The sequence below is a fragment of the Delphinus delphis genome, chromosome 15, assembly GCF_949987515.2.
Source record: "Delphinus delphis chromosome 15, mDelDel1.2, whole genome shotgun sequence".
In the NCBI taxonomy this organism is placed as follows: domain Eukaryota; kingdom Metazoa; phylum Chordata; class Mammalia; order Artiodactyla; family Delphinidae; genus Delphinus; species Delphinus delphis.
Window position 1 is genome coordinate 48,937,333 of NC_082697.1, and position 24,112 is coordinate 48,961,444.

The 24,112-nt window shown below is 51.9% G+C and overlaps 5 protein-coding genes across 5 annotated transcripts in view; 4 read left to right on the plus strand and 1 right to left on the minus strand.

Moving 5' to 3' along the window:
• The window catches only part of NPRL3 (NPR3 like, GATOR1 complex subunit), a 33,100-nt gene extending 29,154 nt beyond the window's left edge, over positions 1-3,946 (minus strand). Inside the window, exon 1 of the mRNA XM_060031342.2 lies at positions 3,720-3,946. Coding sequence (XP_059887325.1) covers positions 3,720-3,837 — 118 coding nt within the window. The 5' untranslated portion in view covers positions 3,838-3,946. The remainder of the gene's footprint in view (positions 1-3,719) is intronic.
• Positions 3,947-15,556: 11,610 nt separating this feature from the next.
• HBZ (hemoglobin subunit zeta) lies at positions 15,557-17,036 on the plus strand. Its single transcript, XM_060032954.1, has 3 exons — positions 15,557-15,684; positions 16,541-16,745; positions 16,846-17,036. Exons 1-3 carry the CDS (start codon positions 15,590-15,592, stop codon positions 16,972-16,974), a joined length of 429 nt encoding a protein of 142 aa, XP_059888937.1. The 5' UTR covers positions 15,557-15,589; the 3' UTR covers positions 16,975-17,036.
• Positions 17,037-17,690: 654 nt separating this feature from the next.
• On the plus strand, positions 17,691-18,501 carry HBM (hemoglobin subunit mu). The gene is made up of 3 exons (XM_060032955.1): positions 17,691-17,846; positions 18,002-18,206; positions 18,317-18,501. Exons 1-3 carry the CDS (start codon positions 17,755-17,757, stop codon positions 18,443-18,445), a joined length of 426 nt encoding a protein of 141 aa, XP_059888938.1. The 5' UTR covers positions 17,691-17,754; the 3' UTR covers positions 18,446-18,501.
• Positions 18,502-20,162: 1,661 nt separating this feature from the next.
• LOC132438695 (hemoglobin subunit alpha) lies at positions 20,163-20,973 on the plus strand. Its single transcript, XM_060032957.1, has 3 exons — positions 20,163-20,310; positions 20,418-20,622; positions 20,749-20,973. The coding sequence occupies exons 1-3, from the start codon at positions 20,216-20,218 to the stop codon at positions 20,875-20,877; spliced, it is 429 nt and encodes a 142-aa protein (XP_059888940.1). The 5' UTR covers positions 20,163-20,215; the 3' UTR covers positions 20,878-20,973.
• A 2,009-nt stretch (positions 20,974-22,982) lies between these two features.
• On the plus strand, positions 22,983-23,800 carry LOC132438696 (hemoglobin subunit alpha). Its single transcript, XM_060032958.1, has 3 exons — positions 22,983-23,138; positions 23,245-23,449; positions 23,576-23,800. Exons 1-3 carry the CDS (start codon positions 23,044-23,046, stop codon positions 23,702-23,704), a joined length of 429 nt encoding a protein of 142 aa, XP_059888941.1. The 5' UTR covers positions 22,983-23,043; the 3' UTR covers positions 23,705-23,800.
• Positions 23,801-24,112: the final 312 nt, after the last annotated feature.

The following is a 24,112-nucleotide window of genomic DNA, read 5'->3' on the forward strand; positions in this document are numbered from 1 at the left end:
GGAAAAAGCACAGGTAAAAGAAAGAATTTTTAAATGTCCATACAGCAATATCCTTCATATACAAAAACAACAATATCTTACCCAAATAATAACATTTAAAGACTTAAGGACAGGGACTTCCCTGGTGGCACAGTGGTTAAGAATCCGCCTGCTAATGCTGGGGATACAGGTTCAAGCCCACATGACGTGGAGCAACTAAGCCCGTGCACCACAACTACTGACCCTGCGCTCTAGAGCCCGTGAGCCACAACTACTGAGCCTGCATGCCACAACTACTGAAGCCCGCGCACCTAGAGCCCGTGCTCTGCAACAAGAGAAGCCACTGCAGTGAGAAGCTCGTGCACCGCAACGAAGAGTAGCCCCTGCTCGCCTCAACTAGAGAAAGCCCGCACGGAGCAACGAAGACCCAATGCAGCCAAAAAATAAAGAAAAAAAAAAAAAAGAGACTTAAGGACATTTATCACAGGCAAGTTTTTCACGTACAAGAGGCCCAAGAAGAAAACAGAAATGCTAACAAGGGTGATGAGGATGAAAAGAGGACAGACTATGTTCCTGAATGAGAAGATTCAACATAAAGATCCCGTTTTCCCCATTTAATCACCATGTTTAATGTGACCCCCAAAACAATAGCAATGGCTTGGGAGTGGGATCTAACACAGTCACTGCTAATGTTTACAAGGAAAGCAAGCAGAAACACCAGGATGATGCTGAAGAAGAAAGGTGATGATAAATGACTAATCCTACCTGATGGTATAACACACTATAAAGTTACAATAATTCATCTGTGTGGAACCCACACATAGATAGATTATTGGGAGAGGTAAGAAAAGTCAGAAAACAAACTCAAATAAACATGGGAATTTAGTATGCCATGAAGGCAGCAAAACTAATCAGGAGGGCAATGTGAATGAGTCCATAAAATGATGCTGGGACTAGGCAGCCACACGGAAGAGAAAATTATACTGATTCTGAGCCAACCCCTCTCTAGCCGCGTGTGGGCCACATGTTCCCACATCTTTCTTCATCCATCTCAGCGCCTGCCCCACAAGGCTCCAGGAGGCAAATGGGGGCATACACACAGCTCTCAGCAAGTGCCCAGAAAATACCAGCTCCAGGGAGGAGCCTTCACCTTACACCAAAAGAAACACATTTTTAAAACAAGAAGATGAACATTCCACGGGAAAACATGAGAGACTCCTTTCGTTAACAATCTTGGAGAGCAGAAGCCTTTTCTATGTGTAACAAAACTCAGAAACCACTAAAGAACAGACTGAAAACTTGACTCCATAAAAATCAAAACTCAGAGGCACAGCTTCCCTGGTGGCGCAGTGGTTAAGAATCTGCCTGCCAATGTAGGGTACACGGGTTCGAGCCCTGGTCTGGGAAGATCCCACACGCCACGGAGCAACTAAGCCCGTGAGGCACAACTACTGAGCCTGCGTGTCTAGAGCCTGTGCTCCGCAACAAGAGAAGCCACGACAATGAGAAGCCCGCGCACCGCAATGAAGAGTAGCCCCCACTCGTCGCAACTAGAGAAAGCCCGCGCACAGAAACGAAAACCCAACACAGCCAAAAATAAATAAATAAATAAATAAATTTATTATTAAAAAAAAAACTCACAGGCAAACTGGCTAAATATGTACAGCTTTGTCAAAAAGGTCTATTTTTATCCTAAGTATATAAAAAATTCCTTCAAATCTGTAAAGAAAAAAAATCAAGCAATCCAAGAGGAAATTAGGCAAAGGTTATGAATAGGTGGTTCACTAAAAAGGAAATCCAAATGGCTTTGAAAACAGGAAAACATGATCACTCTCAGCTGGAAGGCAAATGCCCATTAAAACTACTATCAGATACAATTTTTCACCTATCTCATTAACAAACATAGAAAAATCTGATCTATTAAAAATACATAGCGGAGGGGCTTCCCTAGTGGCACAGTGGTTGGGAATCTGGCTGCCAGTGCAGGGGACACAGGTTCGAGCCCTGGTCTGGGAGGATCCCACATGCCACGGAGCAACTAAGCCCGTGCACCACAACTACTGAGCCTGCGCTCTGGAGCCCACGAGCCACAACTACTGAAGCTGGCATGCCTAGAGCCCGTGCTCCACAACAAGAGAAGCCACCGCAATGAGAGGCCAATGCACCGCAGCAAAGAGTAGCCCCTGCTCGCCACAGCTAGAGAAAAGCCCGCGTGCAGCAACAAAAGACCCAACACAGCCAAAAATAAAATAAATCAAATAAATTAAAACAAAAAAACACAGCCGATCATCCCTTGGATATGAACACCCCATTTCTGTGAATTGATCATATATTCTGCAGAATGAAAATATATATCCATAAAGGACATTCACATTGTATTAGCAAAAGATTGGAAACAACTTAAATGCCCATCAACAGAAGACTGGATGACTAAATCACAGCAAATTCCTCCCATGATTCTGATAATTCTGAATCTATATCCAAGATGTAAAGTGAAAATGAAAACAGGGCAGAACAGTGTGAATTGTGTGCTCACTTGTGTTTAGAAAATAAAACAATGCATGTATATGCTTGTATTTACACAGAAGGTTTCGCAAAGATGCACAAGAAAATGGTAACAGCACCTGACCCTACAAGGGGATGTGGGTGGCTAGGATCGATGAAAGAACTTTCCTTTCATAATCTAAATCCATTTGTACCTTTAAAACTTTGTACCACAGTTAGAAATTTAAAAGTAATTTTTAGGGCTTCCCTGGTGGCACAGTGGTTAAGAATCCGCCTGCCACTGCAGGGGACACGGGTTCGAGCCCTGGTCCAGGAAGATCCCACATGCCACGGAGCAACTAAGCCCTCGCGCTGCAACTACTGAGCCTGCGCTCTAGAGCCCACGAGCCACAACTACTGAGCCCACGTGCCAGAACTACTGAAGCCCGCGTGCCTAGAGACCGTGCTCCACAAGAGAAGCCACCACAATGAGAAGCCCGCGCATCGCAACGAAGAGCAGCCCCCGCTCGCCGTGACTAGATAAAGCCGGTGTGCAGCAACGAAGACCCAACACAGCCAAAAATGAAATGTATTTTTTTAAAAAGTAATTTTTTAAATCACATAAATTACAAATTGAACATTCATGATAGTGAAAAACTGCAAGTAACCTACACGTCCACCCATAGGGAAAGGGCATGTTCTTACCAGGCAGCTGTGTACAACCAAAAAGGGAGGTGATCTGTTTACTAGGTTGGAAAATGCTCCAAGGCAGATGGCCCAATGGAAAAAAGAGCGACTGAGAACAATACAGCTATGTGAGAGGGGGAAAAAACCCAAAGCAATAAACTATTTTTCTATGGAGGTATATTTGGTGTCTATGTACAGGAGGAACAATTATGAACATGGTAAGTGGTGATCCCTGCAAGCGAGGGAGGAGCAGCAGAACTGGGGGGAAGAGGTCAAAGAAAACTTCCGATGTACCTGGATTTCGTACTTAATCCAAGCTGAATACATTCATACGGTGCTTTAGCTCTTTTAAAAGGCCAGAGACACCGATGAAACGTTAGCAGGAGTGGCTTTGGCATGCTAAAACTATGAGTGATTTTTTTTTTCCCTGCTTCTTTTTACTTTTCTATCCTTCCCCAACACTCTGTGATGAGAAGGCACCGCCCGTACGATAAGAAGGAAAAAGGAAACGACTTCTCCGCTAACGGCGAGGGAGGCGGCGCCAGGCCCTCCGCCCGGCGCCCACTTACTTGTCTGGGACGCCGGGTGCTCCTGGCTCCTCTGGAAGGGGTACCTGAACAGCAGCTTATTGCCCCGGCTCCCCGAGCTCACCAGAATCACGCTGATGGGGCTGGTGTTGTCCCCCATCCCGCCGGGGGCCTGGGGAGGGGTCGGGCCGGGGCCAAGGCCGGGACGGGACGGGGGTGGGGGGCGGTGGGGACCCCCAGGTGGACGGGCCGGGGACGCGGAACAGAGCGCTCTAAGGACTGGTTGGGGGCGGGGGCCGAGGGGAGCCAAGCAGGCGTCTCCCGCGCGACAGTGACGCAAACCAGGCTACCCCTAACGCGGCCGGCAACGCTCGCGAGATTCGCGCAACAGCACGGGGCAAACGCGCATAAAATGCTTGCGCGCGGACCGAAGGCGTTTGCGCAGGCGCAGGCTGCCGTGTGCGCAGGCGCGAGGCCGTCTCTGGGTGTTGTGCTCGTGCGCATGCGGGACGCGGCCCCTTTGTGGAGTGGGGAGAAGAGCCAGCGGGAAGGCTAGCGGGACTGTGTGGCTGGGTTAGTTGTACGGTTTAAGGAATCTTTCTCTAAATGTTGCTTTATTCGTTATAAAAGGAACACTTGCTTGGGGCAGAAAGTTCTTTCTTAGAAACATAAAGGACTAAAATAAAAAAGTAAAAAAAAAAAATTACTTCAGTGGATCACGGACCTAAATGTAAGAGCTGACTCTGTAAAACTCTTAGGAGAAAACACGGGGGTTAAGTCCTCGTGACCTGGGGCTAGGCAGAGGTTTCTTAAATACGACACCAAGTGCACGAGCAACCGAAGAAGAAGTTAATTGTCCTGAATAGAGTTGCGAAATTTTGTGCTTCAAAGGGCAAGACCAACAAAGTTAAAACAGCGCTCACGAACCGTGAGAAAATGTTTGCAAGTCATATATCTGATGAGGGAATTGTATCCAGAATATATATATTTTAAACTCTTACAACTCTACAAGAAAAAGACAAGTAGCCAACTGAGAAGTGGGCAAAAGATGTGAATAGATATTTCCCCAAGGAATATAGACAAGTAGCCTGGAAGTACGTGAAAAGATGCTCAAACATCATTCCTCGTTAGACAAACGCAAATCAAAACCAGAAAGAGAACACATCACACCCACTAGGATGGCTATAATCCAAAAGAAAAATGACAAGTGTTGGTGAAATTGGTATCTTGAGACACTGCTGGTGGGAATGTAAAATGATGCAGCTACTGTGGAAGACAGCCTAGCAGTTCCTCAAAAGGTTAAACATAGAGTACCCAATAAAATTAAAACATACATCCACTCAAAAACTTGTACTGTGTTCATAGCACCACTATTCATAATAGCCAAAAAGTGCAAACAACCCAACTGTCCTCCAACTGATGAATAGGTGAATCCAATAAGGTATAATCTATGCAATGGAACAGTATTCAGTCATAAAAAGGAACAAAGTACCGATACATGAGTGAGCCTTGAAAAAACAGATACTGTATGATTCCATTTATATAAATGTCCAGAATAGGCAAATCCTTAGAGACAGAAAGTAGATTAGGTTGTCTGGGGCTGGGGTAGTTGGGGGGGTGTGACTGCTAATGGGGATGGGGTTTCTTTTGGGTGATGAAAGTGTTCTAACATTGTGGTGATGGTCACATAACTCTCTGAATATACTAAAACCCGCTGAACTGCACACTTTGAATGGGTGGAATGTATGATACGTGAATTCTATCTCACAGTACAGCTGTTTTTAAAAAGTAAAAAAAAATCACCCCACCCACCCCATCCCAGTCTTCCCCCGGAGATTACTGTAGTGAACAGTCTACTGCAACTGTTTCCAAATCTTTTCAAGCACATCAGATGCATGAGAAAGTAACCAATGGGCTAAGGAATGAGATTTTCATTGCCAAAGTAACCTCTTGCACTGAAGATGACACAAACGTGTATTTTGCAGGACAGATTCATGGGTTGAATCTGCCAGGATAACGGGTACATGCATCTGAAATGTCTCAGACGTTGCCCACCAACATATTGCCCTGCCCAGGGCTGCATAGCATGGACTTTATTTTTTCCCAAAATTTCAAAAAAAAGGAAATAGTGTGTTATGTTGCATTTTTTTGTTACTGAGGAGAAGAACTAACTGTATCACTTGATTATTTGCCAGAGCCTAAGAATTGCCTTCATGTTTCCTTTTGGGTTGTTTGTCCTTCTTTGATGTATTTTTATTTTGTGAGGGTTAGTTACCCTCTGTTACAGATTCTGCAAGCCTTTTTCCCAGTCTAGAATATATTGATTTTATGTATCATCAAAAGTTTTCTGAGTTCTCCCCCAGTTCCCATGAATGTCCCCAGAATGGAGACAAGGGCAAAGGAGCAGGATGTGAGGTTGGGAGAGCTGGGTAGATGGGCTAGCTGTGGTAATGGGGGCCTCCCCACAGGGGTGCTGGGAATCTGCGGGTGCCCAGACATAAGAACCAGGACTCTGACTCAGGCCTCCTTCCTCCAACTTCCCTGGACATGCTGCTGCCCCATTGGATGGTCCTATGGCCCCAGAACCTGGCTGTCCTTGGGCTGGGGGAAGGCCCAGACATGGAGAAACCATCATTCCTCAATTACCCACTCAGAGCCCTCTCCCCACTAGCAACCTTCACAAAAGTATCCATCGTTTATTTTTCTGGCTGTGTGGCTAATGTCTTTTTATTGTAACAAGCACTGGAATCCATGAATGGTGATGGGAGCTCACCAGGATCCCCGCTCCCAGGGGTCCTAGATACAACCCTTCCCAAGGCCCAGGTGCAGGGCTGTCGGAGGGCTGGACTGGAGGAAGCGGGGTCCGAGTCCCACATCACCTTCACTGGCAGCATCTCAGTCCATGTCTGTCTGTCTGTCTGCCTCACTGGGCTGTTAGGGAAACCAGGGCTCATGGTCACTCCCTGGCCAATCCAGCCTGGTGCCGGCAGCCAGAGGGACCGAGGGTAGGCTGGCCCTACTTTGGGCCTCAGGTTCCCCACCAGTAACAGCAGTGGGAACAAATGGTCTCCTGAACAATGATGTGCCCAGGCCCAGCCTCTGCTCACTGCAGGGTATGTCCTCAGACTCCTCCCTGCCAGCACCCCACACCTCTAAGTCCTCATTTTAAATTTAAATAACTCTCTTTAGTAACCTGCTTTTTGGAAGGTAAGTGGATTCTTGGAAACAGAAACTCTTGACCCTTCCTCCCAGCCTGGGTTCTCCCCCCACTCCCCGGGGCAGGGCAAAGAGACTCCTTGGACGGCCAGGCCTTATCAGTCCTGCCACTTGGTCTGGGCCTGATAGAGCCACCACAGACTGCCAGAGGGCCAGGCGGGGCTCACAGACCCTATCTCAGACCCACCTTGACATCTCCACCATCTCTGCCCAGAAAGAATCATTCACCTACAATAGGAACCACAATAATCTTGAATTCATGCTGCTGTGTCCCAAGGTCACATGGTGACAGCTCATCCCTCTTAAGAGTGTGGTGGAGGCTATTCTAACCCCCACCCGAGGTTAAACCAGGGAAAATGGGGCTCACAAGGTACCTGACCCTGCCCAGGGTCACCCGGGGCTGCTTTTGGGTGAGGGTATGCAGATCCCTCCTCCGTCTTCTGCTGAGACCAGGGCCCTCTGAACTCAGGCCCAACTGCACAAGCTCAGAACAAGCCTGGGGCTTGGAATTCGGCCCAGAGGCCAGGAGGTTTCAGCACCCTGAAGTCCTGCACAAGCTCAGGCTCCTCTTGTTTCAGGCGGGGAATGCAAGGCCCAGAGACAGAAGACCTTGCCCACAACAAACCTTGGTCTCCTCTGCCCACTGGGGCTGGTCCCCCTCTACTGAAACTGAACGTGTTTCATAACCTTCCCGAGCCTCTGTTTCCTTACCTTAAAATATGTCATGATAATAAAATAAAACTTCTCTCACAGAGCTGTGAGGGTCAAATACCCAACAGGAAGAGTATCGGTCTATGCCCAGGACTTAGAAAGCACTTGGTAAATGTTAGCTAGGGCCACACAACAGACCTTACCTCACACCACACAAAATCAGTCCAAGGTGGACTGTTGCCCAGCTCAAAGGACCAAACAGTAAAGTTCTTAGAAACGTAATACAGAAGGTTCACTTCACGGAAGCCTTCAGTCCAACGCTTATTCCACTTGCTTAAAAACTTGAGGTAAAATTTGCACAACGTAAAATTAACCATTTGAAAGTGAACAGTTAATTCGGTGACATTTCGTATATTCGTAATGGACGCAACCATCATCACTAACTAGTTCCAGAATATTTTCATCATTCCCCATCCTCCCCACTGCCCTCCCCGCAGCCCCTGGCACCCACTCATCCACTTCCTGTCTCTTTGGATTTGCCCGTTCTGGATGCTTCATATAAGTAGAATCACACAATATGTGGCCTTTCACGTCTGGCCTCTTTCACTTAATATCATGTTCTCAAGGTTCATCCATGTCAGGGTGTGTTGGTGCTTCATTTTTATGGCTGAATAATATCTCATTGTACGGAAGTATCATGATTTGTTGATCCATTCCTCCACTGATGGACATTTGGGTTGTTTCCACCTTTTGGCTGTTGTGTATAGAAAGGTACAACACTTTTTTTTTTTTTTTTGCGGTACGTGGGCCTCTCACTGTTGTGGCCTCTCCCGTTGCGGAGCACAGGCTCCGGACGCGCAGGCTCAGTGGCCATGGCCCACGGGCCCAGCCGCTCCGTGGCATGTGGGATCCTCCCAGACTGGGGCACGACTCCGTGTCCCCTGCATCGGCAGGCGGACTCTCAACCACTGCGCCACCAGGGAAGCCCGAAAGGTACAACATTTTTAAACCCAATTTTAAAAATCACTAAATTTTATTGCATTAAAATTATAAACTTCCATTCAAAAACAGTGCTAAGAGCGTGCAGGCAAGGTACAGACCTGGGGGATATAAGACACGTGAAACTGACAAGAACTTATATCCAGAATATTTTTTAAATTCCTATAAATCAATAAGACTGGCAACACAGTAGAAAAATGGCCATGACTTGGAAACTTCAAAAAAGAGGAAATCCAGGGCTTCCCTGGTGGCGCGGTGGTTGGGAGTCTGCCTGCCGATGCAGGGGACACGGGTTCGTGCCCCGGTCCGGGAAGATCCCGCATGCCGCGGAGCGGCTAGGCCCGTGACCCATAGGCCCGCGTACCGCAAAAAAAAAAAAAAAAAAAAAAAAGAGGAAATCCAAAGGACAGCAAATATGTGAACAGGGGCCCAAGCTCATCAGCGTTAGGAAAGTGCAAATTAAGACCATGTGAGAAACTAATACACACCCACCAGAATAGCTAAAATTTGAGACCAGGAGACCTACCACAGCAAACGTTTGTAAGGATGTGAAGAACGAGGAACTCAACCATCACTAGGGGAATGCAAGGTGGTACAGCTGCTCCAGAAAGCGGTCTGGCATTAATTACTGAAGCTGAGAATTCCCATGCCCTAGACCCAGCAGCCCCGCCCCTAGGAATATATCTGACAGAACGTTCACTGCAGCATCATTCACAGCAACCAAGAACTAAACAACCCCAATGTCCATTCCCCAGTACCCTGTGTAACTTTGTGATATATTCCTACAAGGAAATACAACACAGAGATGACAATGAACACCCACAGCATCTCTGGCATGTCACAAACATGGGTGACAGAAGACACTGTACTGTTTCATGTACCTGAAGGCCAAAATCAGGCAAAACCAACTAAAGTGCCTAAGGACACATATTTGGGTAGTAAAAAGTTATTGAGGGACTTCCCTGGTGGCACAGTGGTTAAGAATCCGCCTGGGCTTCCCTGGTGGCACAGTGGTTAAGAATTCGCCTGCCAATGCAGGGGACACGGGTTCGAGCTCTGGTCCAGGAAGATCCCACATACCGCAGAGCAACTAAGCCCGTGTGCCACAACTACTGAAGCCTGCGTGCCTTAGAGCTTGTGCTCCACAACAAGAGAAGCCACTGCAATGAAAAGCCCTCGCACCGCAACGAAGAGCAGCCCCCGCATGCTGCAACTAGAGAAAGCCAGCGCACAGCAACGGAAGACCCAACGCAGCCAATAAAATAAATAAATAAATAAATAAAATCTTAAAAAAAAAAGAAAGTACTAAAAAAAAGAAAAAGAATCTGCCTGCCAATGCAGGGGACCCAGGTTCGAGCCCTGGTCCGGGAAGATCTCACCTGCCGCAGAGCAACTAAGCCCGTGCGCCACAACTACTGAGCCTGTGCTCTAGAGCCCATGAGCCACAACTACTGAAGCTCGTGAGCCTAGAGTCTGTACTCCTCAACAAGAGAAGCCACCACAGTGAGAAGCCCACACACTGCAACAAAGACCCAACGCAGCCAAAACTAAATAAATAAGTAAATAATTTTTTTTTAAGTTATTGAAAAGCAAGAAGCTAAGTCAGGGTAGGGGTCACCTTTGGGGAGGATTGGGTTGCTGAATATGTGCCTTATAATAATTAATTAGGCTATGACATAATTCATTAGGCTATGATGTAATCTTGTGCTATATTTTACAATGAAAAAAGTAAAAAAAGAAAAGGGCTCCTGCCCACACCAATGCTTTGCAGGGCTTGGTAGTTTCAGAAGCAAAGTGGCTTCCTGTGGCTCCCTCTCTTATGGAGGCCAAGGATGGGGGGAGGTGCTGCCGGGAGAGAAACAGGAGGTCCTGAGGCCAGAGAGGAGGGGAGGACCGGCCCCATAGTGGGAGGCCTAGAGTCCACACTCATTACCTCCCACACTGGCTCCTGGCCACAGACCCCAGACACTGCAGCTGGGGGGCTTCTCCCAGACACATCCCTCACTGAGACCCTACTGTGCCTCCCCCTCTGGCAGACTTAATACCTTCACCTGGCAGGCCAGCTCCAGCCTCACCCAGGACCTCCAGACTCCCTCCCTCTGCGTGACCGTCCACCTGGCGCTCAGCCTCCTCTGTCTCTCTCGCTCAGTCTGTTTTCTCTGCCAGTCTGTCCATCTGTCTCTGCCGGTCTCCCTGCTGACACTTCTGCTTTCTAGGAGCTGAAGCCTCAGGATCAGGCTTACATACCCTTACGGAAGGCCCATATGCTGGTGGTGGCCCTGGAGTTTCCTTCTGAACCAAGCAACAGCCAGAGGTGACTGGGGAGGACCAGGCTCATCCCATTCTGGAACGAACCCAGAGAGACAAAGCCACACTCCCTGTGAACACCTGGGGCCCTGGAGTCAGCACTGCCAGGAGAGGTAGCAAGAAGCCTAAGGCCAGTGGAGGGTGAGCACCTCCCTGGGAGAGGGTGACCCTGTCACAGGAGAAGAGGGGCACAGCTGTGAAATGTAAGTAGGGAGAGACCGGGAAGGGGCTTCCATGAAGGCAGACTCTACCTCCAGGCCACAGACAGGCACCAACAGCCCAGGTGAGATCCCCGCCCTCTCTGCTCAGCAGTGGGGAGGTATCCATCGGACTCAGCTCCTGCATTCAAACCTCCACACTCCCATCAAGCCCGGCTTGGACGTAGAAGAGACCAACATCGTGGCACAATAACGTGCTAAGCACAGTGTCTGGCATACAGAAGGTGCTCAATCCTTGCTTATTCTTATACACATTTTCCAATCAGAGGGCTTGTCTGAGCCTCACAATTTTCTCTAAGAATAGTTCAGCAAAATATCTGTGATCAGAACTCTCCACGCGGGAAACGTTTACCCATTCTGTAAAAAGTCTAATAGGCTTTTGTGCAGATAACTCTTTGACTAACTCCAAAATTCATACGGAAAGGCAAAGGAACCAGAATCACCAAAACCATTTTGGAAAAGAATAATGAGGGAGGAATGACATCACCCAGTCTTTTAACACCTTTATTGAGATAAAATTCACATACCATATATTCCACCCATTTAAAGTGTGCAATTCCGCGGGTTTTAGTATATTCAGAGAGTTTTGCAGCCATCAGCACAATTTTAGAACGTTTGCATCACCCCAAAAGGAAACCCATCCGCATTAGCAGTCACACCCCCCAACTACCCCGGCCCCAGACAACCTAATCTACTTTCTGTCTCTAAGGATTTGCCTGTCCTTGACATATATATAAATGGAATCATACAATATGTATTTTTAATTTTTTTTTTTTTTTGTCTGTGGTGGGTCTTTGTTGCTGCATTCGGGCTTTCTCTAGTTGCAGCAAGTAGAGGCTACTCTTCGTTGTGGTGCGCGGGCTTCTCATTGTGGTGGCTTCTCTTGTTGTGGAGCACTGGCTCTAGGCCTGCGGGCTTCAGTAGTTGCAGCACTCAGGCTCAGTAGTTGCAGTACACGGGACCTAGAGAACGTGGGCTTCAGTAGTTGTGGCAGGTAGGCTCAGCAGTTGCGGCATGTGGGCTTTAGGGTGTGTGGGCTTCAGTAGTTGTGGCTCGTGGGCTCTAGAGCACAGGCTCAGGAGTTGTGGCACATGGGCTTAGCTCCACGGCATGTGGGATCTTCCCAGACCAGGGATCAAACCTGTGTCCCCTGCATTGGCAGGTGGATTCTTAACCACTGTGCCACCAGGGAAGTCCCACAATATGTATTTTTTCAAGGTTCATTCATGTACCAGTACTTTGTTCCTTTTTTTGATGGAATACTATTCCATTGCATAGATTATACCATGTTTGATTCAGCCATTCATCAGTTGAAGGACATTTGGGTTTTTTGCACTTTTTGGCTATTATAAATAGTGGTTGGTGCTACGAACACAGTACAAGTTTTTGAGTGGATGTATGTTTTCATTTTATTGGGTATATACTAAGGAATGGAATTGCTGGGTCATATGGGAACTCTATGTTTAACCTTTTGAGGAGCTGCCAGGCTGTCTTCTACAGTAGCTGCACCATTTTACATTCCCACCAGCAGTGTCTAAAGATTCCAATTTCACCACCTCCTCACCAACACTTGTTATTTGTCTTTTAAATATAGCCATTCTAATAGGTGTAGGTAAGGTTAGGGTTAGAGTTCAGGGTTAGGGGTTTTGATTATAGCCATCTTAGTGAGTGTGCTCTGTTTGGTTTTGATTTGCATTTCCCTAATGAGTAACGATGCTGAGCATCTCTTCATGTGCTTATTGGACATCTGTATGTTTTCTTTAGAGTATTGTCTATTAAAGTCCTTTGCCCAGTTTTCAATTAGTTTTTTGTCTCTATTTTTCAGTTGTAAGTTTTTTTATATTGTGGATCAGTCGCTTATCAGATGTATGATTTGCAAATGTTTTCTCCCATTCTTGGGACAGGATCTAATTTTAAGACCGAACATAAAGTTTACAGTAATAAACACAGTGTGATTTTGGTGAAGGATAGACACATAGATCAATGGAACAAAATAGAGAGTACAGAAATAGACCTGTAGAAATATGTCAAATTAATCTTTTACAAATGAATTAGAGAAGGCAATTCAATAGAGAAAGTATAGTGTTTTCAACAAAAGGTGCTAGAAAAATTGAACACTCATAGGCAAAGAAAAAAAACCTGGACATAAACCTCACACTTCATACAAAAATTATCTCAAAATGGATCATGGATCTAAGTGTAAAATATAAACTATGAAACATTTAGAAGAAACCATAGATAAAAGTCTCTGTGACCTGGGATTAGGCAAAGAATTCTCAGGCATGACTCTAAAAACATGAATCTTAAGAGGAAAACTTGATAAATTAGACTTCATCAAAAATAAAACTTTGGGGCTTCCCTGGTGGCGCAGTGGTTGAGAGTGCGCCTGCTGATGCAGGGGACATGGGTTCGTGCCCCGGTCCGGGGAGATCCCACATGCCGCGGAGTGGCTGGGCCCGTGAGCCATGGCCGCTGAGCCTGTGCGTCCGGAGCCTGTGCTCTGCAACGGGAGAGGCCACAACAGTGAGAGGCCCACGTACCGCAAAAAAATTAATTAATTAATTAATAAAAAATAAAACTTCGGCTCCGCAAATGACACTATTAAGAAAATGAAGTGACAAGCTACAAACTAGGAGGAAATATTTGCAAATTGCATATCTGACAAATGATTGCACCCAGAATATATACAGAACTCTCAAAATTCAACAATAAGAAAACAAACAACCCAATTTTAAAATGGTCAAAAGACCAGAAGAGATATTTCACCAAAGAGAATATATGGGACTTCCCTGGTGGTGCAGTGGTTAAGAATCCGCCTGCCAATGCAGGGGACACAGGTTCGAGCCCTGGTCCGGGAAGATCCCACATGCAGCGGAGCAACTAAGCCCATGCGCCACAACTACTGAGCCTGCGCTCTAGAGCCTGTGAGCCACAACTACTGAAGCCTGCATGCCTAGAGCCAGTGCTCCGCAACAAGAGAAGCCACCGCAATGAGAAGCCCGTGCACCGCAATGAAGAGTAGCCCCTGCTCACCACAACTAGAGAAAGCCTGTGCACAGCAGCAAAGACCTAACGCAGCCAAAAATAAATAAATAAATAAATAAATAAATAAATTAAAAAGAGAATACATGGATGGCAAATAAGCCCATGAAAAGATGCTGCACATCACTGGCCATCAGGGAAACACAAATTGAAGTCACAATGATATATTTTCTCACAACCATCAGAACGACTAACATGTAAAGATTCTGACAAAGATGCACGGACACTAGGACTTCCCTTCATTGCTGAGTGGAATGCAAAACGGTAAAGCCACTCTGGAAAACAGTTTAGTGGTTTCTTACAAAGTTAAACATACAGTTAGTACATGAACCAACAATCCTACTCCTAGATATGGTATCATCCCAGAGAAATAAAAACTTATGTTCACATAAAGACCTACACAAGAATGTTCATAGCAGCTTTATTTGTAATAGCCCCAAACTGGAAAAAGCCCACATGTTTGAGTGGGAGAATGAATGAACATTAGTACCGTGGAGTACTACTCTGCAATAAAAGGAAGCCAACTACTGATACCGGCAATAACATGCATGGATCTCAAGGGTATTATTCTAAGTAAAAGAAGCCAGTCCTACAAGATGACATGCCGTATGGTTCCATTTATAGGATATTCTTGAAAAAGACAGAATTATAGTGGTTGTCTGGGTTTAGGGGACAGAGGAAGGTGAGACTGCAAAGGGGCAGCCTGTGGGAGTTTTGGGGCTGATAGAACTGTTGTGTGTCCTGACTGTGGTGGGGTTACACAAATCTACACACATGTCAAAATTCACAGAGCAGTACATTTAAAAAAATCAACTGTATTGTATGTTGAAATAATAACGTGGTGAGCAACAGAGTAGTCCCCAAAAGCACATGACATTAGGATTCTCTTATTGACCAGCCACGTCCTCCAGCTTTTCAGGAACAGAACCAGTCAGTACCTCCCTCCTCAGGGCCCACTTGGCAAAACCATTGCTTTCTTGGAGGAAACCCAGGGATCCTAGAGCCAGTGTCTGTGGGGGAGGGGGGTGCGGGGGGGATGCTGGCATGTGGGTCCAGCCACAGGACCCACCGAGGAGCAATGCAGGCAGCACGGGCACAGGCCAGCCGAGGAGGGTGTGTGGGCACTGCTCCTCTGGCTTCTCCCATTTTGTGATTCTGAAATGGACAAGGGCAGTGCAGCACTGGGCTGCCTGGGCCCCTATCTCCCCTGGAGTCTGGTCAGGCTGCGGCCAACGCCCCCTTTAAGGCCCAGCAAGGGCAGCCGGAGTGATAGCCCCTCACCCCACCAGGCCCACCGGGCCCTGACTGCCCACTATCACTGGATCTGATAAGAGACCCACCCCCCATGGCCCCCTCCCCTCTCCCAGCGATGACCACAGCCTGGCCCCCACCCTGGCTCCACATATATAAGGGGACCCTGGGGGCTGAGCACCACGGACACCAGTTCTCAGCATACCCAGCTCCCACTCAGCCGCCACCATGTCTCTGACCAGGGCTGAGAGGACCATCATCGTGTCCATGTGGGGCAAGATCTCCACACAGGCAGACATCATCGGCACCGAGGCCCTGGAGAGGTGAGCACCAGTTGGGCTGGGATGGAGCCTGGTAGGGGACAGTGTGGGTCACTGAGGACAGGGGTCAGTAGGAGGGGTCAGGGAGGATAGGTCAGCAAGGAGCGTCAGTGAGGAGGGTCAGTGAGGAGGGGGCAGTGAGGAGGGGACAGTGAGGAGGGTCAGTGAGGAGGGGACAGTGAGGAGGGTCAGTGAGGAGGGTCAGTGAGGAGGGGACAGTGAGGAGGGACAGTGAGGAGGGGACAGTGAAGAGGGTCAGTGAGGAGGGGTCAGTGAGGAGGGGACAGTGAGGAGGGACAGTGAGGAGGGGACAGTGAGGAGGGTCAGTGAGGAGGGTCAGTGAGGAGGGACAGTGAGGAGGGTCAGTGAGGAGGGGACAGTGAGGAGGGTCAGTGAGGAGGGGGCAGTGAGGAGGGTCAGTGAGGAGGGGACAGTGAGGAGGGACAGTGAGGAGGGGGCAGTGAGGAGGGTCAGTGAGGAGGGCACATATGCAGGTTCAGTGAGCACGAGCAGCGGTGAGGCGGGTGCTCGGCGGTCAGCGAGCAAGAGAAGGGGCATGGGGAGGGTGACGAGGGTCGATCGTGTCCCTCCCTCAGCGCCCAGCACCCAGGTCTCCACAATCATTGTTGATTGAATGAGTGAGTGAAGGATGGAACGAATGACTGGAGGACAGGGCGGTGAGGGTGAGGTGGGCCGGGCCATACTGGAGCTGGGGCAACAGCTGAAGTCCGCGATACCGATCTTGTGTGTCTTTAAAATGTTCATATTGGGGTCAAGTTGCACTTTTTGCCCTAATATTTACGTTTTAACTCCCGCGTGCAAACGTGACGTGTCCCGGCCCGGCCCGCCCCGCCCGCAGGCTCTTCTCCAGCTACCCCCAGACCAAGACCTACTTCCCGCACTTCGACCTGCACGCGGGCTCCGCGCAGTTGCGCGCGCACGGCTCCAAGGTGGTGGCCGCCGTGGGCGACGCGGTCAAGAACATCGACAACGTGGCGGGCGCCCTCTCCAAGCTGAGCGAGCTGCACGCCTACGTGCTGCGCGTGGACCCGGTCAACTTCAAGGTGGGCGCGGGGCGGGGCCCGGGGCGGGGCGGGGTCCGGGGACGGGGCTGGGTGCCCGCCGCTCGCGCCGCGCCCGCCCTGAGCCACCCTGTCGCCCCAGCTGCTGTCCCACTGCCTGCTGGTCACGGTGGCCTCGCACTTCCCCGCTGACTTCACGGCCGACGCGCACGCCGCCTGGGACAAGTTCCTGTCCATCGTGTCCCGCGTCCTGACCGAGAAGTACCGCTGAGGATGCCTCCCGACCCCCAGGGCAGGCTTCGAGCCCTCCCCTTCCCCTGCACCCTCTTACGATTCCACCCGGGACCCCCAATAAATGGATGAGGATGGAGGGAGCCTGGTTGTGCGTCTCAGTATTGGGGGAAGCGGAGGAGAATGAAGGGAGGGAATGGAGGCTTCGCAGGAACACTGCCCACCCTAGTGTCACCCCCGGCCTGGAGGTCACTCCCAGGGTGCTTTGGGGGCGGTCCTTGGTCCTGAGGACCCCAGAGTCGCGACCGGAGGGAGCAGAACAGCCCAGGACCGCCCACGCCGTTTTCTCGGGTCAGACCTGAGTTTGTGCCTCTTTCCCGCCTCCCAAATCACCCAGTCTGTCGCTTCAGTCAGCGTATTGTGTGTATGTGTAGGGTATGTGTAGGGACTCAGGGGCCTTTCCTCAAAGCTTGTTGTCACAGCTCAGGCACTGAGAGGACCCTTGACACCTCCTGGCCCTCCGCGCTCTTTCTCCCAATCCCTCCATCAGCTCCCTGTGGAATAATTGTAGATCCCCCTGAAGTCTGCAGCCAAGACACACACACACACACACACACACACACACACACACACACACACACGCGCGCGCGCGCGGCGTGATTCAGTTCCTCCGCGGTGACAGGGACCTGGGTTGGCAACCAGGGTCCCCAGGTTCCCGCCGCGCTCCTGAAGATAAGGGCGGGCAGGGCGCCGGGGGGCAGGGCCGCTATAAGGAGGCCGGGACTGAGGGCGCGGCACCCAGAGCAGCCACGCCAACGCCATGCTCAGCGCCCAGGAGCGCGCCCAAGTAGCACAGGTCTGGGACCTGATCGCCGGCCACGAGGCGCCCTTCGGGGCGGAGCTTCTGCTCAGGTGGGTTGGGGCTGGGTCTCCAGAATCGTAGCGAGGCGGAGACTGGGGTGTTGGGCCTGAGTCGGGAGGGGGGCGGGCCTGACCGGGGGTTCGCGGGGTCTGGGCGGCGCAGACGCTGGAGGGACCGCCCTCCCTCTTCACCCTTGCTCCCGCAGGCTCTTCACGGTGTACCCCAGCACTAAGACCTACTTTAAGCACCTGGGCGACCGCCCTGACGAGGTGCAGCTGCTGAGCCACGGACAACGTGTGCTCGAGGCGGTGGGAGTGGCCGTCCGGCACATGGACAACCTGCGCGCGGCCCTGAGCCCGCTTGCCGACCTGCACGCACATGTGCTGCGCGTGGACCCCACCAACTTCCCAGTGAGCCACCCCGGGACGTAGCAGGGTTCGCGCGCGCAGCCGAGGTGGGGAGGCATTCGGCAAGGAATTGGCGAGGACAGAGCTCTTCTCACCGGCCTTTTCTCCCGCAGCTGCTGATCCAGTGTTTCCAGGTGGTGCTGGCCTCCCACCTGCAGGGCGAGTTCACGGTGGAGATGCAGGTGGTGTGGGATAAGTTCCTGACGGGCCTGGCGGTAGTGCTGACAGAAAAGTACCGCTGAGTTCTGTGCCCCGGGTCTAGGTCTGCGCATGTCAATAAACAAGCCTCAAAAGTCTGGACCCCGCGCAGGTGTGGTCTTTGGGGAGCAGGCGGACTGACGTCACAGTTGCGGGCAGAGAAGCTCCGGGTCCTGAGGGGAGCCTCGCGGAATCTTAGGGCAGGATCCCCAACCTTTGCTGACAATGGAACCAGGGGCACAGGAACGGGACCTTGGGCACTCAACAAACCCTGAACGAGGACAGTTCCCGGTCTGACAGTCTGGGGGTCCAGGCTGGGTGTGTACACCCAGAGGCTTGCACAGAACAGTTGCCCTCCCGGGGCAGGGGAATGTGGTGGGGCCGAGCGCGTGCTCGGATGGGGGAAGGGTCTTCGGCTTCACCTCGCATCTGGCACCCGTGCGGTGCCATACCATTTGCAAAGCACGTTCTCATTCACACACTAATTCGTCTCCGTCCCTACCTCACTCCAGGAGCCGCAAGCCTGAATCTTCGCCTCTTTAACAGATAGGCGGGGCACCGAGGCCTAGGGGGCAAGTTCCTGGCCTGAGGCCAAACAGACTTCGTGGCCTAGGGCTCCACAGACCCTCATCTCTGTTCTTTCCCATCTTCTCCCCTACTTCCAGCACTCACTCTGTAGTTGCCTTGCCCTGGTCCAAGTTAGTCCCTTCCTCTGAATCTCCTGGGGCAGGGGGTGGGGGTAGGACGGAAGACCTCTACGGCCACAACCCATGTCACGTCAACATGAGGTGGGATACTAGGCTTGTCCCTAAGCGAGCTGAGCCTGATGCATCTGACGGAAAATCCCCAACCGCGCTGGGTCTTTTAAATAATTTAGAAGATCCTAATGCAGGGTGGGTGCCTGGCAGGCCCACGGCCACCCAAACCCCACCCCAGCTCCAGCCACCCCGCTCAGTCTCTGGGGTCCCTGGGCCATGGCGCCCACCTTACACACACACACACACACACACACACACACACACACACACACACACACACACACACACACGCCCTGTCAATCTCTCTTCCCTCTGCAGCACTGGTGCAGGGATCTTAGTGCTCCATTTAGAGCCTTTGCAAATGCAGGAGCCTGACCCTGGGAGCTCTCCAAACTCTGAATGAGAATGGTTCCCCGGCTGATAATCTCACATCTGTGCAGGGCTGGGAAGTGGGGGACCAAGTCCAAAGCAGGGGGTGGGGAGGGGCTGCTGGATGCCAAGCCCTGACCCTGGCTGAGTGGAATGCCCCCACTGTCCATGACAACACCTGCTAACCCGCGCTGTGCCAGGGCCTGCCCACCATTGTGGGTACGATGCTTAAAGGACTTCCCCCCTGTTACATCCTGCACCCACATTATTTACATGGGCCGTTTACAGCTCTTCATCCTGGGGAAAAGTTTAGTGCGAAAGCAGCTTGTTTCACTTCGGAAAAGACTGTGCTCCTCTCCAAGACTGGCAAACAGACACCTCGAGGCTACACCAGCTGGGGACAAACTCGGGTGCCAGTGGGTTTGCGTGGCTCGGAAATGTGTGTGAGCTCCCAGACCCACAGGAGCGGGAAAAGAGTGGGCCCCAGGACTGGGTGGGGCCCACTTGGGAATCCAGCACTCCCGCACCCTCTCGAGACCGAGCTTGCCAGGCTGGCACCTCCTGGCCCTGTGCCAGCCAATGAGCACGGCACGATCGGGCGTGCCCCTCGCACCCCAGGCATAAAGGCTCGCGCACTCCCAGCCCTGCACGCTTCTGGTCCTGACCCAGACTCAGAGAGAATCCACCATGGTGCTGTCTCCCGCCGACAAGACCAACGTCAAGGGCACCTGGGCTAAGATTGGCAACCACAGTGCAGAATATGGCGCAGAGGCCCTGGAGAGGTGAGCAGCCCACCTGCCCGGCTGGGACTGGGGCCGGTCGCCCCCGTCACATCCTGGTCCTGGGCCGACCGGCCTAAGCCCGGCTCTCCCGTCTCTTCTCCACTCAGGATGTTCATAAACTTCCCCAGCACCAAGACTTACTTCTCCCACTTCGACCTGGGACACGGCTCCGCCCAGATCAAGGGGCACGGCAAGAAGGTGGCCGACGCGCTGACCAAAGCCGTGGGCCACATAGACAACCTGCCCGATGCCTTGTCTGAGCTGAGCGACCTGCACGCCCACAAGCTGCGTGTGGACCCGGTCAACTTCAAGGTGAGCTCGCGGGCCGGGCCGGGAGAGATCTGAGCTAGCAAGGCAGAGAGTGCGGTGGGGTTCCAGAGGTGGAGCACGGCGGCACTCCCCCAACCCCGCGGCCCCTGACACCCCCTCTCTCCGCAGCTCCTGAGCCACTGCCTGCTGGTGACCTTGGCTCTCCACCTCCCCGCCGATTTCACGCCCTCGGTCCATGCCTCCCTGGACAAGTTCTTGGCCAGTGTGAGCACCGTGCTGACCTCCAAATACCGTTAAGCTGGAGCCTCCGCGATTCCTACCCTGGCCTGGGGCCCTCTGGCGCTCTGGGCACCCTCACTTCCCGATCTTTGAATAAAGTCTGAGTGGGCTGCAGCCTCTGTAGCCTCAGTTCTCTGTGTCCACAAACCGTGCCGGGGTCGGGGTGGTTCCCAGCAACGAGGAATGGGAGGGCTGAGGAGGGATGGGAGCTAAGGCTGAGGCCTCCCAGAATCTGCTGAACCAAGCTCTGACTTGCAAGGGCTCTGCCCGAGGTGGGTAGTCCTAAAATGGCACCCTGTTTTGCAGTTTCTCTGATCCCCCTTAAAGATACAGTTAGGGGCTTCCCTGGTGGCGCAGTGGTTGGGAATCCGCCTGCCGATGCAGGGGACGCGGGTTCGTGCCCCGGTGCGGGAGGATCCCACATGCCGTGGAGCGGCTGGGCCCGTGAGCCATGGTCGCTGGGCCTGCGCGTCCGGAGCCTGTGCTCTGCAACGGGAGAGGCCACAGCGGTGAGAGGCCCGCGTACCGCAAAAAAAAAAAAGATACAGTTAGATACAAACAACAAACCACACAAATAGGCTTTTTGTGGGGTCTCCCGGCAGTTCTGCCTTGGTGCTGTGAGCAACCTTCACAAAGGCCCCCGTCCCGCGCGCCAGTGCCCTGGACTCCACGCTGGAACCTTGCACACCCCACCCACCCTGTAGCCCTTAGGGACCCTATCAGCACCTCCAGCCAAGCCCCCATCTTCAGGGCAACACCCAGCGCTGGATAAAAGTTTGGGGAGAGTGGTGGGGCCCCTGCTCACCACTTTCTTTCTGGACAAGGACCTCTTCGAACAGCTGGGGAGTGGCTTCCCCCTCTCCACCACACACTCTTCCTCTGCCCCACAGCCCAATTCGCTTTCATTTAAATATAGAAAAACACTGAAGAATTAAATTAAAATCCACCCATGTTTTTTTTCACACACACACGCACACCCTTTTTGTGTGATTCAAAGGAGAGAGAGAATCCCTCTGTCCTGTCCACCTAACCCCCGCAGAAAGAGCCAAGGCTCACAGTTTGGGACTGACCCCACTGGCTCCTATCCTGCGCTGAGGGGACACAGCTACATCTACAACTGTACTTTTTTTTTTTTTGGGTCAAAAATACTATTCTACCTTAGGCATATTTTTCTTCAACCTGCTCTTCTCACTGAACTGTGCCTCCTCTACCTGTCTTCTGGCCAATTCATTCAGCTCTGTCTCACTTCATATATTTGTTGGTCATTTTGATATTTCCATTAATTTCCTGTTAAAATCCTCTGTCAATCGTTCTCATAAGTCATTTGTCTTTTCCTTATATCTTTGTGGGAGGTCTTCCCATATTGTGAATGTAAGACATCAGCTGAGAAATGTTCCTCAAATCTTGCCTTAAAAGGGCCGGGGTGGGGACTTCCCTGGCGGTTCAGTGGTTAAGACGCCGCACTTCCAGTGCAGGGTGCACGGATTCGATCCCTGGTCGAGGGACTAAGATCCTGCATGCCCCGCGGCTCACCACCACCCCCCAAAAAAAGGCTGGGGTGCAGCAACTACCACCCTGGAAGAAGAAACTTGAACCCGGAGCCCCCCAGCCGGAGGGATTCCAGTAGAGATTTGTTGAGGACATGTCAGCGATGCGCACACGTCTTGTGTGCATCCGTCTCTGGCCTGAACTAGACTCACCGAATCGCCCATTCATTCACTGATTCTGCCCAAATTTAAAATGCCTAGTGTGTGCCAAGCCTAGGTCCAGGGTGGGTGGGACGGGCTGACCTACTCCCTTCTTCCATCCCTCAGGGGTTCTAAAGGGTGGAAGAGCGGACATCCACCCCGCTCCACAAACCGGCCCCCACCAGCTGGGACCAGGATAGCACTTCCGGGGAAGGTGGACGCAGCGGGCGGGAAGCAGCCGGTGGGAGGGCGAATACCCTGGCCAGAGTCTCCAGGTCCCTCCCCAAACTGGGAGCGAAGCACGCACCGCCCAGCCAGGCGCAGACATTGCGCCGCGCGCCCCCTGCTGTCCAGGTCCATAGGCGCATCCCGGCCCCGCGCCAGCCAATGAGCGCGCCCGCGATCGGGCGTGCCCCTCGCGCCCCAGGCATAAAGGCTCGCGCACTCCCAGCCCTGCACGCTTCTGGTCCTGACCCAGACTCAGAGAGAACCCACCATGGTGCTGTCTCCCGCCGACAAGACCAACGTCAAGGGCACCTGGTCTAAGATTGGCAACCACAGTGCAGAATATGGCGCAGAGGCCCTGGAGAGGTGAGCAGCCCATCTGCCCGGCTGGGACTGGGGCCGGTCGCCCCGTCGCATCCTGGTCCTGGGCCGACCGGCCTAAGCCCGGCTCTCCCGTCTCTTCTCCACTCAGGATGTTCATAAACTTCCCCAGCACCAAGACTTACTTCTCCCACTTCGACCTGGGACACGGCTCCGCCCAGATCAAGGGGCACGGCAAGAAGGTGGCCGACGCGCTGACCAAAGCCGTGGGCCACATAGACAACCTGCCCGATGCCTTGTCTGAGCTGAGCGACCTGCACGCCCACAAGCTGCGTGTGGACCCGGTCAACTTCAAGGTGAGCTCGCGGGCCGGGCCGGGAGAGATCTGAGCTAGCAAGGCAGAGAGTGCGGTGGGGTTCCAGAGGTGGAGCACGGCGGCACTCCCCCAACCCCGCGGCCCCTGACACCCCCTCTCTCCGCAGCTCCTGAGCCACTGCCTGCTGGTGACCCTGGCTCTCCACCTCCCCGCCGATTTCACGCCCTCGGTCCATGCCTCCCTGGACAAGTTCTTGGCCAGTGTGAGCACCGTGCTGACCTCCAAATACCGTTAAGCTGGAGCCTCCGCGATTCCTACCCTGGCCTGGGGCCCTCTGGCGCTCTGGGCACCCTCACTTCCCGATCTTTGAATAAAGTCTGAGTGGGCTGCAGCCTCTGTAGCCTCGGTTCTTTGTGTCCACGAACCGTGCCAGGAGTCGGGGTGGCTCTCTTTGCCTTGGACCAAGCAACTCTCCGAGGCAGGTAAAGAGAGGGAAGGGGAAAACAGTACAGAAGAGGGACGGAGCCGGTCCCACTGCCACTGCCTGGGATTCTCTGGGCAGCCCTCACCCTCACCCTGGAGTGACTTGCTGAGTACATCCGCCCTTTACCGAATTCCAGAGACTTGCGTATTCATCGCGGGTTTGCTCAAATAATGGGTTTGTTTCCTGTCTTTACATTTTATGGCACATACACTTGTGCTG